This window comes from Microtus oregoni, unplaced genomic scaffold, assembly GCF_018167655.1.
Source record: "Microtus oregoni isolate MIOR12 unplaced genomic scaffold, Mior012 000000F_ref0000247, whole genome shotgun sequence".
Classification (NCBI taxonomy): Eukaryota; Metazoa; Chordata; class Mammalia; order Rodentia; family Cricetidae; genus Microtus; species Microtus oregoni.
Window position 1 is genome coordinate 55,386,305 of NW_024543059.1, and position 12,260 is coordinate 55,398,564.

Genomic DNA, 12,260 nt, shown 5'->3' on the forward strand with positions numbered 1-12,260 from the left:
AGAAGTCCGAGCTCATACATAGAGAAGGATCTAAGCTGTAGTTTTGACCCTGTACCCTCAGGCGGGATAGGAGGGCCATCCTGCTGGTTGGGTGCTGGCCATAGATTAACTGCCTTTTTAACTCCCCTCCACCAGAGCTGTAGACCTGTTCTTTATTCTGTTATTTCTTTTTGTTCTCTTCAGTCTCTGAGTTGTCTTAACCTTTGTGCCATAGTTGTGCTGTTTGCCCTGACCATAGGAAAGTCCTTAGATGGGAGAAATGATTTTTTTCTTTAAGAAAGTGTATGTGTTGTGTATGTTTATATATGTGTGTCCACATGGATGTGGGTGCATGTGTCACACACCTGTCTGTGGAGGTCAGAAGTCAACTCAGATGCCATTCCTCAGATTCCATTCACCTTGGTTTTTTTTTTTTTTTTTTTTTTTTTTTTTTGTAAGATAAAAATCTCTCTTTTATAGGCTGGCTAGGCAGCCTATTCCTCCTTCGTAGACAGCTGCCATTGCCCTCTGCTGGGCGCCACCAGGACTCTGCAGCCCAAATCCAGACAGCCGAAGTAGCACAGAGTGTGCTCATTTGCTCCTCTCCACACTGTTGCCTAGAGGCAGGGTCTCTCACTGAACCATCTGCTCTTTCTGCTAGGCCTGTTAGCTTGTGAGCCTTCAGGATCCACCTCTCTCTGCCCCCAACCCATGCTACAGTTAGAAATATGCCCAGATTTTTGAGGGTATACTCAGATTTGAACTCACGTCTTCATAGTTGCTGAACAACAGTGCTTTTTCCCACTAAGCCATTTTCTTAGCCCCCAATGACATTTCTTGGAAAGCATTGCTATAATTTGGATCTTACTGTACCCTACAGGCCTATTTGTTGAAGCTCTGGTCCATGGTAAAAGCTTTGGGGATGGTGTCTAGTGGAAGGATGTTAGATAATTGTAGGCATACCTTTGAGACTCTAATTCCTGTTCTGTTACTCCTTGCTCCTAGATGTCACTAGGTGAACAGTTTTCTCTGGTTTGCCACCAAAAGTCTTGGTACCTAATGACCATGGATTGAGACCTCTGACCCATGTCTCTACTGTAGAAACCACTGTGAACTTAGATATTTCAAGGAAATACACAAAGTGTAGCATTCCATGGCCAAGAATTTTAGACTATATGTATTTATACATATATAAATTTAGACAACTATCTATATCTATACATAGATAGATAGGATGGGTATTCAAACTGCTGAAAATTACATAGGCAAAGGCAAATTTTATCAAAGATTCTAAACATTAATCTAAATGTTTAGATTAATTAATTCTAAACAGTAATCTAAAACATTAGTATCTATCATGAGTTATGACTCTCAAAGAAGAGGGATTTCAGCTTGCTACTCCCCTCTGAAGAAAATTAAAAGCACAGCTGTAGGAGTGCATGGTAACATTCCTGAAATCTCAGCATTTGTGGAGAAGAAGCAAGAGGTAAACACAAAAAGAAATTCAAGGCTAGTTTCGGTTACATGGTAAGTTTAAAGCCAGCCTTGGCTACCTAAAACCTTGTAAAAAATGAGAAATAACCAAAGACCAAACTAAAGCATAACTGTATGACCCTAAATGGGTTAGTTCAGAAGCTAAACACCAATAACTGATATTGTCTTATCATAGTTACTCATTAAGTAAATGGATGAAAAAATCATAACTAAAATGATTTAAATTAGTTTGGCTGACTGATCAGCAACGGCCACTTCCTGGACAGAAGTTTGTATGCATTTTGTTTTTCACTATGCTTCAGTTTTGGTTTAGAGTCAAGCAGTCCTCATGTCTCATCCTGGCCCAGCTCCTTCCAGCTGTGCAATCCACTGTTCCATTTCCTTGTCTGGAAAGAGAATATAAAATTACCCAGAGAGCTGTGGAGAGCACATGTGGTCTCAGAGCTTGGGATGGCTTTTGGAAATCCTTCGTTTCTCCAAAATTTATGACTGTCTTTTTATTTTTAATGGGACACCCATTTCATTAAGAGTGCCCATCTAACGACAAATGATTGTATTAGAGCTTAGAAATGCTCTGGGCAATTTTTTCAAACTACTGCAATAACAAACCACTGGGGCAATTGGAAATTTCTCTCTGGAAAAACATTATGTGTTTCAGGACAGATGGCTTACCAAAACACCTTATTGGTACCGTCTGCTTTTGCTATACAAGGCATGTTGTAAACAGTCAAATACAGTAGGATTTGCTCATGAAACAAAGCCTTTCTAGTCCTGTGACCAGCTTCCAGCTCGTCATTTTCATCATAATTCATACATATGGTGTTTGTGATCGCTCTGGTTGTGCCATAAAAGATAAACACTTCTTGGTTAGGATGAAAATGCCTGTGTCTATATTTAGAATATAAACAGATTTTTATATTAACTGTGGGTTTAATAGCAGTCAGAATTACTGGAAACCAGAATTCACAGTGCCATAAAATGCATGGTTAAAAAAAGTGCCTCAAATTCTGGTAGGATATATGCTAGTTTTCTTCTACTAAAACTGATTTTTTAATTGGTTTTTATTGAGCTCTACATTTTTCTCTGTTACTCTCCCTGCCTCTCCCCCACTCCCTTTAGCCATCCCTCAAGGTCCCCATACTCCCAATTTACTCAGGAGAGCTTGTCTTTTTCTACTTCCCATGTAGATTAGATCTATGTATGTCTCTTTTAGTGTCCTCTTTGTTTTCTAAGTTTTCTGGGATTGTGATTTGCAGGCTGGTTTTCTTTGCTTTATGTTTAAAAACCATTTGTGAGTGACTACATGTGATAATTGTCTTTCTATGTCAGGGTTACCTCACTCAAAATGATGTTTTCGGGCTCCATCCATTTTCCTGCAAAATTCAAAATGTCTTTTTTTTCTGCTGTGTAGTACTCCATTGTGTAAATGTATCACATTTTCCTTATCCATTCTTTGGTCGAGGGGCATTCAGGTTGTTTCCAGGTTCTGGTTATGACAAACAATGCTGCTATGAACATAGTTGGGCACATGTCCTGGTGGCATGATTGAGCATCATTTGGATATGTACCCAAAAGTGGTATTACTGGGTCTTGAGGAAGGTCGTTTCCTAATTTTCTGAGAAATTGCCACACTGACATCAAAAGGGTTGTACCAGCTTGCATTCCTACCAGCAATGCAAAAGTGTTCCCTTTACCCCACAACCTCTTCAGTATAAGTTGTCATCAGTGTTTTTGATCTTGGCCATTCTTACAGGTGTAAGATGAAATCTCAGAGTTGATTTGATTTGCATTTCTCTGAGGACTAAGGATGTTGAACATTTCCTTAAGTGTCTTTCAGCCATTTTAGATTCCTCTGTTGAGAGTTCTCTGTTTAGGTCTGTACTCCGTTTTTTTTTTTAACTGGATTATGTGTTCTTTTTTGTAGTCTTATTTTTATTAGAACATCAATTTAGGAGAGTATTTCAATTACACATTCAATATATTTGCAAATAAGCAATAATTTCAGCATAATGACTCTTACTATTCTTAGGAAAATGATCATTTTTTGACAAATTCTAGATGGACTGATCTGAAGACTTACTTTTGCATACTGTCTTCTAATGGGAGCTCACCAAATCCATCTGGACTAGGACTGAATGAGCATGTGATCAAACCAGACTCTCTGAATGTGGCTGAAAATGGGGGCTGACTGAGAAGCTATTGATAAAAGCACTGGGACTTGTTTCTACTGCATGGACTGGCTTTTTGGGACCCTAGTCTATTGGATGCAAAACTTCCTAGGCCTGGATGTGCGGCGGGGGGGGGGGGCTTGGACTTCCCACAGGGCAGGATTATGTGTTCTTTTGATGACCAGTTTCTTGAGTTCTTTATATATTTTGGAGATCAGACCTCTGTCTGATGTGGGGTTAATGAAGATCTTTTCCTATTCTGTAGGCTGTCATTTTGTCTTGTTGACCGTGTCCTTTGCTTTACAGAAGATTTTCAGTTTCAGGAGGTCCCATTCATTAATTGTTTCTCTCAGTGTCTGTGCTGCTGGGGTTATATTTAAGAAGTGGTCTCCTGTGCCAATGCATTCGAGTGCACTTTCCACTTTCTCTTCTATAAGGTTCAGTGTGGCTGGCTTTATATTAAGGTCTTTGATCCATTTGGAATTGAGTTTTGTGCATGGTGATAGATATGGGTCTATTTTCATTCTCCTACATGTTGATATTCAATTATGCTAGCACCATTTGTTAAATATGCTTTCTTTTTTCCATTTGATATTTTCTGCTTCTTTGTCAAAAATCAGGTGTTCAAAGGAGCGTGAGATTAATATTTGCGTCTTCTATTTGGTTCCATTGGTTCTTCTGCCTGTGTTTATGCCAATACCAGGCTGTTTTCAGTACTGTAGCTCTGTAGTAGAGTTTGAAGTCAGGGATTTTGATGCCTCCATTCTTTTACTGTAAAGGATTGTTTTGGCTATCCTGGGTTTTTTGCTTTTCCATATGAAGTTGAGTACTGTTCTTTCGAGGTCTGTGAAGAATTTTGCTGGGATTTTGTTAGGCATTGCTTTGAATCTGTAGATTGCTTTTGGTAAGGTTGTTATTTTTACTATGTTAGTTCTGCCTACTCAAAAGCATGGGAGATCTTTCCACTTTCTGGTGTCTTCTTCAATTTCTTTTTTTACAGATTTAAAGTTCTTGTCATACAAGTCTTCCACTTGTTTGTTTAGAGTTACTCCGAGATATTTTATGCTCTTTGTGCCTGTTGTGAAGGGTGTTGTTTCTCTGATTTCTTCCCCAGCCCTTTTATCATCTGTGTACAGGAAGGCTACTGATTTTTTTGAGTTAATCTAGTATCCTGCCACATTACTGAAAGTGTTTGTGAGTTGTAGAAGTTTCTTGGTAGAATTTTTGGGATCACTTATGCAAACTATCATCAGCAAACAGTGAGAGTTTGTCTTCTTTTCCAGTTTGTATCCCCCTGATCTCCTTTTGGTTTCTTATTGCTCTCTCTCTCTCTCTCTCTCAGAGAGAGAGAGAGAGAGAGAGAGAGAGAGAGAGAGAGAGAGAGAGAGAGAGAGTCGGCGGAGCCAAGGAGACACCATGTAGTTGCTGAAGGAGAAAGACATCTGCTGGAGTCTGCTGGAATCTTTCTGGCAGGCCATGGCCTCATGGTGATGCACAGATCAATAGAATTGGGTGACTCAAGATATAAGACCTAGCCAATAAGAAGCCTGAGCTAATAGGCCAAGCAGTGTTATAGTTAATACAGTTTCTGCGTGATTATTTTGGGCCTGGGTAATGGGTAAATGAACAAGTAGCCTCCATCCACACCAGAACTTTGTGGAGGGAATGCACTGGGGCCCTTAGTGTTTGGAAAGTTGGCATTTACAAGCTATTTTGTGATTAAATACATTTGAGGTGATTTAGCTCTGCAGATTGATCCTGTTCTTGAAAACAGAATCTTTAAAAAAAGGGAGTTGCATTGCACACTTAACAACCTCAGGACATGAAATCAGGGGCCAGACTCAGCTATACATTGAGTTCAAGGCCAGTCTAGGCAACATACTGAGACTTTGACTCAAAAAAGTAAAATAATTGTGACAATAACCTGCATGGGAATAATTCTTACTTTTATGCAGTTCCAGAATAATAGTCATATGAATTAATATAAATTATAGGAATATATTATATATATTTAAAAATACAAAATGAAAATTACAGACTCTGGCAGACTAAATGTTTTTGTAGATTTTGTCATTATTGTTTGTTTTTTCAAGACAGGGTTTCTTTATGTAGCTTTGGAGCCTGTCCTAGAACTTGCTCTGTAGACCAGGCTGGACTCAAACTCACAGAGATCAACCTGCCTCTACCTCCTGAGTACTGAGTTTAAAGGCGTGTGTCCCACTGCCTGGCAATAAATGTTTTTGAGTATGAAGATTTTTCCCTGACTAAATTATAGAATTTCCATATCTCAATCATTTATTTGCTGAAAACCCTTAAATTAAGATTTTACATTTGATGGGTGATTCTGAGACGCGACAGAAAGAGTATAAGAGGACAAGGTGAAAAGCCAGCAGCAATTCACGCTTCAGCTCAGTTCTTCATGGTGCCTACTTGCATCTACGGAAACTTTTAACAAATGGTAATAAAACATATTCACAGCGTACAGAGGGGAATCCCACATCATACTGGGAAGAGTTTCTTTTATTATATGTGAGACTGGGTTCTCATTGAGTCGTCATGATCAGCTTTCTGTACTTAAGAGTAAAATGTGAAGATTACCCTCAGGTGACAACGTTATGAAGGATGATAGTTTGGCAACCAGTGGGTTGTGCTTCTTTATACCCAAGTGATCTGTTGGAGGACTGAGCAGCCTTCTCTAAAGCTGACAGAGAAAGAATGATCTGCTTAGGTTAAGATAAACTATGATGTGAAGTCAAGCCTGGTGAAAACTCCTGTCTTGGTTATATTTCCATTGCTGTGAAGAACACCATGACCAAAAGCAACACAGGAAGGAAAAGGTTTATTTCACTTACTTTTCCATGTAACAGTTCGTCACCGAAGGAACTCAGGGCAGGAATTCAGAGGAGAGGACCCAGTGACAAGAGCTGATGCAGAGGTCACAGAGGGATGCTACTTACTGGCTTGCTCCCCATGGCTTGCTCAGTCTGCTTTCCTATAAACCCAGGACCACCACCCACAATGGGCAGGCCCTGTCCCATCAATCACTAAGAAAATGCCCTATATGCATGCCTGCTGTCAGATCTTATGAAGCGAATTTCTCAGTTGAGATTCCCTGCTCTCGGATGACGCAAGCTTGTGTCAAGTTGACATAAAACCAGCCTGCCTAATCTGCTTCAATGACTAGACGAGAACTCTATGTAATTTTCACAAACGTCATTCATATGGAAAGCACTCTTGTGACCATTCCACAAAGGCCTTGGTATCTAAGAATAGGGCATTTCTCCAGGAAATGATTTGATTATATATTCACTTAAATCATTTAAAAAATGCTGTGCCAAAGAAAAAATCAATTCTACATCTGAAGGATGCGAAGTTCAGAACGGCTCAAACAATAGCAGCATTTTTGTTCTCATGTGCGCTGGTCAGTTCCAGGATCTCATGCTTGCTCTGCAAGTGTCTAACCACTCAGCTGCAGCTCCAGCTCTTTAAATTAGTTAAGCTGGAACAACTGATGAGCTAATGCAGTACAACATTGCAAAGACAAATGTATTTTCATGCTGGTGTTTATAAACAGCCCTCCGTGTAGCAACTTCCAAAGACAAATGTATTTTCATGCTGGTGTTTATAAACAGCACTCCTTGTAGCAACTTCCCTATCTTTACTGTGCTACATGCAGCATTTTTATTTGTTTGTTTGCTTTTGAGACAGGGTTTTTCTGTGTAACAGTTCCGGTTGTCCTGGAACTCACTCTAGACCAAGCTGGCTTTGAACTCACTGAGATCTGCCTGCCTCTGCCTCCTGAGTGCTGGGATTAGAGGCATGTGCCACCACCGCCCGGCTACATGCAGTATTATAACTGCATCATGTTTGTCTCTCCACTTAGAGATGTTATACGTCCCAATTCACCCAACAAAACCCGATTATCCTAGTGTAAGTCAGGTGCTAGACAAGAGTCTCAAATTGGTCAGACAAAAGAATGTGCACTTGAGATGACAATAATTTAGTGTGATGATTGGCTAGAAAACAAAGCTAAGTTAATCATTTGTTTAAAAAGATTTTTCTTAAGTGTTGCTTCAGTATCATGGCAAGCTTGCATAACACCTGGACATAACACCTGGACAGTCTGCAGTGAGATCCATTCACTGCTAGATTAGTCTGTTTCTTGGAAGCTCAAAGAGACAGAAACATAAACACACTTTTGAAATTTGCCGTTACTGTTTGATTTTGTCTTCTGTTTTGGGGACAAGGATTTACCACATAACTCAGGCTTGCTTACTCTTGTGATGTAACCCACGCTGCCCTCAAACTTGAGATACTCTGAGTCTAGCCTTTCAAGTGCTGGGATTCTGTGTCATCATGTCTGGTTTACCACTGCTTTCACTTCTAAATGGCCATTGGAGTCCTGACTCAGGTCAACACACATGCAAACACAGAATATATGTTGGTTTAATATTTTCCATAGCAAAACTTTAGCTAACATGGACTCAGCCCCCATGTGTTCTTATTCTTTAATCAAATTGTTATTTCCACAAACTCCCAGAGCTGGGAGAGGTACTGCTTAATAAAGCAATGTGTGAACCCACTAAAATATTATTAAACTACACAAAAAAACAAAGGAAAACCAACGAAACATTGATAAATACCTCTATTTTTATTGCATGCATAAAATGCCATTTCTTTTTCAGAATTGAGATCATATAAAAATCATTTGGTGCCTTACTTTCTTTATGCTAACACTAAATCCCAACACCAATTCCTGCATATAGTCCATTATGACCACAATTTATCCTTTGTTGGATACCATGATTGCTCTAAACCATCAGTGATGTACTATTATCAATAACATCATAATTGGTGTTTTCGTTTACAGGAATAGTCTGCCTATATTTTTCTTGATGACTAACTAATGATCCGGCCCTGGAGTAACTGCTCTTCATGGCTGAGGCTACCGTGTAAAGCAGAGTGACGAATGGCTGGGCACTGGATCTGTGTTCTAGAGAGAGGCTAGGACATGGGCTCTTTCAGCAGATGACTGACTGCCTCTTCGCAGTCATCTGGTGGTCAAACTACTGTTCCAGGAGAGAGGCCAGTCAGAGGGGGGCCGCCATGTCACAGGCTCTCTCAATGTGCGTGTCACCAGCACAAGCCTGGCTCTTTGGTGCGATCGCATGGAAAACGTTTGCTCCCAAATTTACAGGGCTGTGTCTGGCTGAGCTTTGAGATACCAGGGGCATGGTTTATTCACTAATAGAAAGTATATGCTTTTTATATTTGTAAGGCAAGATAAATATTTACTCATTCGTTCTTGAACCAAAACCAATATGATAAGATTCCCACAGACAGGTGACAGATTTCACAGTGTCTGCTTTATGCAGCCTGTGCTCAATGCCTGGCCGAAGGAGGTAAATGGGTATTGGATGAGTGAAGATGAAAAGCAAAGTGAAAACACCGCATTCCAATTGCCCATCAAGTCCTGGCCCTTTTCTGCGAAGACTGAGACCCCTATAGGTAGGTTTCTTCGGTCATATTGCATGGTTAGGGGAAGCAGTAACGGAGGCTGCGTCTGATCCAGGGGCTCTCTGCAAGATACACTTTTCATTTCGTTGGTTGCAGCACATTTAGGTCTGCAGCTGGATTCATTATTTTCCTGGAAAGGAAGCTGTTTCCCAAAGGATCTGCTTGGGATGAAGATCCTGTTTCTTTTGAGGGGTATCAAACTACCCTGCAATCCCCATTAGTTTATGCTGCTGCAGAAGCACTGAGAAAGTTTAAGTGGCTCAAAATACTGGACTTTTGTGAGGAGAGGGCCAAGGTCTCTCCGGTGATCAGTTGGCCTGTGAGGCACAGCCTCGAGGAATAAAAACGTGAATGAGTTTATGAGGTACATTTTAAGTGTCGACTTTGTACTCGGTAATAGAAATAAAAAGAACTCACAAATGAATAGATCAGTTCAGGATTGGCATGTGTTGTGAGTGGCTAAGTAGGCATGGATAGGAACCAGAAGCACCTCAGCTCCAAACTCATTTTGATGGGATGATGAAAGAGAGGTGAGACTATTCTTAGGTGAAGGTTGTAGAATAGGTAGGAATTAGTGACCAGAAAAATATGGCAGAGTATTTTAAAAGAAAAGCAATTTGAGCTGATGCTCAGAAGGGTGCTATACTCCTGGGACCAGTGAGGCCTCCCAAGCAGTGAGAGCAGAGGGTTTGTCCCTGTGATCTGAGGTTGTGAGGGTCAAGTTTTGGGTGCATCATGCAGCAGCCACTGTGGAGTGTGCTGTAAGGACAATGAAGGCTTGGTTGAAGGGCCCCACCCTTCAGACATTGATGCCATTGATGTGGACAGAGACCTCTCTTTCCTACAGCAGTCTTGGTATTTTTTCATTTAGAATGTTCAGGTTTGCTCTATAATCTTGTAATCCAGATGGCTCAATGGACCAAATGTAGTTATAATTTTTCTGAATTATCTTCTATTAATTTATTTGTTATCCATTTTCATAGACAGGATATTTTCAATATTCTCTTATTTGGTACTTCGTGTGTGGTAGTCAAAGCTAGACTTGGTGATTTGTCTTATTTTAATATAGGATGACGACCAGTCCCACAAATGGTCTTTACAACAATGTATACGCAAAATGGACACAGGACACCAAAATAGACATTGTTATGGCTAAGCCATCTTTGATGTAGAGAGTCATTTCTACAAAGCCTTTGGAAAGTTCCATGCAGACTCCTGGGAATGTATGCTGAGTAAAGATGGGAGATGAAGAAAAGTAGGATTGTTGGTATCAGGTGAAGAGGCTGGTAATATTGTAGCTACTTAAAGGGAAATTCTAAAGTTCTTTTTTATTTTCTTTTTGAGACAGAGATTCTCTATGCAACTCAGACTGGCCATGAACTCATGATTCTTAGAATACCAGTATTACAGTGTCCAGCAAAGTTCATTGTTTTAAAAACTTATGTATAATTTATTTGTTTAACTATGCTTTCATCTTCTATTGAATAAGCAAATGTGTATTTATTTAAAATTTGTATTCCCAGAAGTATAAGGCTAGTTGCTGATATCAATATTTGTTCCCCCATGAGTCTGTTTTATACAATGGAATATCATTTTTGTAGTGTTCATGTCAATTTGAATTAAAATCGCATGCACAGTTTACACCGTATTTCCCCAGTATTTTTCAAAATAGCAGTGCTTTGTGGGATGCGGTACAAAGGTCATGTCACATCTGTAGTCAAGTTGAAAACTATGGGACCAAAGCAATGCCTGTGACCAACAGCTTTCCCTGTTTTGCTTGTTTTCTAGGTAACAATGGCCAACATTGCAATAAATGGAAACAATTCCCCAGTGACCTGTGAAACGACACTCTTTGCTCTCCGTATGGCAACGTGGAATCAGATCTTAGACCCCTGGGTCTATATTCTGCTGCGGAAGGCCGTCCTTAAGAACCTGTATAAGCTTGCCAGTCATTGCTGCGGGGTGCACATCATCAGTTTGCACATCTGGGAGCTCAGCTCCATCAAGAATTCCTTAAAGGTCGCCGCTATTTCTGAGTCTCCAGTGGCAGAGAAGGAGAGTCAGCAAGCATCTAGTGAAGCAGGACTGTAGGTCGATGCAGAGCTGGAAGGAAATCGGGGGGAGTTTTGGAAACATCTCAGTCAATCAGATCGATAGCCTAACTGGAAAATTTGGACTGCGGTGTATGGATCGGGAGTACACTGGAGGGACACAGCTTCTGAATTTGTTGTACTGGCTGCTGCATGGTTGTGCATTTTCACTTGTTTTTGTCAACAGGAGGTAGACGGTTACAATGCAGTGGAGTTGAGTGGAACGCAACTTTTGAGTTTAGTTGTGTGACTTGTGTTTTTGGAATAAATGAATCTATTGAAGCCCGATGCCAATGAACTTTACCTATTTTCCAAGATACCTTAATGCTACCTATACCATGAAATGGTCATTTCATTGACTTATAGGCTAGGCTCAAAATGACAAAAGACTCAGTTGTTTGTGTGTGTGGTTCTTGTCGGTTTACCAGTCCACATGCCCTTGGTCAATGTCTGCGTGACCATGACATGTGGGATGCACAGTGGCTTGTGAAGACCACTACATCTGCTGGGTCAGCCTGACCCAGTGAGGCTGGTGAGCATGGCCGTTTTTGTCACAACTGACACGTGTCCTTGCTTGCGCTGGTTTTTATGAAGGCCAATTATTGTTTGAAGAATTTTTTTCTATAAAGTAATTGATTATCAGTGTTTAAGTGATCTTCTTTTCCTCTGAAAATTGTAGAGAAACATAGGCTTGATCTTAGCTCAGATTCAGCTCCTGGTAGCACACCCACTAAGCCTCATCGTGGGCTCTGTAAACCATCTAGATCCCAGTGGTACATGCCAAACACAGGGCAAATATTGCTTTATCTGAGATGTCATCTCTGTGTCAGAGAATAAAAGAAAACCAATCAAACAAAGTCTGTCTGCAGCTAGTGTGTTTCTGCTTTACAAACACAGGCATAGGGAGTTCTGTTGACAGCAGTTTCACCGAATCTGCTGGACCACATTTTCAAAGGCCCGAGTTATCAGTGTGGAGGGGAAGGATCTGAGATTAGGCTGAGTTGGAGACCTA

At 40.5% G+C, this 12,260-nt stretch overlaps 1 protein-coding gene across 1 annotated transcript in view; it reads left to right on the forward strand.

Moving 5' to 3' along the window:
• Ptgfr (prostaglandin F receptor) overlaps positions 1-11,525 on the forward strand; it is a 31,414-nt gene extending 19,889 nt beyond the window's left edge. The window contains exon 2 of the mRNA XM_041660469.1: positions 10,947-11,525. Coding sequence (XP_041516403.1) covers positions 10,947-11,249 — 303 coding nt within the window. The 3' untranslated portion in view covers positions 11,250-11,525. The remainder of the gene's footprint in view (positions 1-10,946) is intronic.
• Positions 11,526-12,260: the final 735 nt, after the last annotated feature.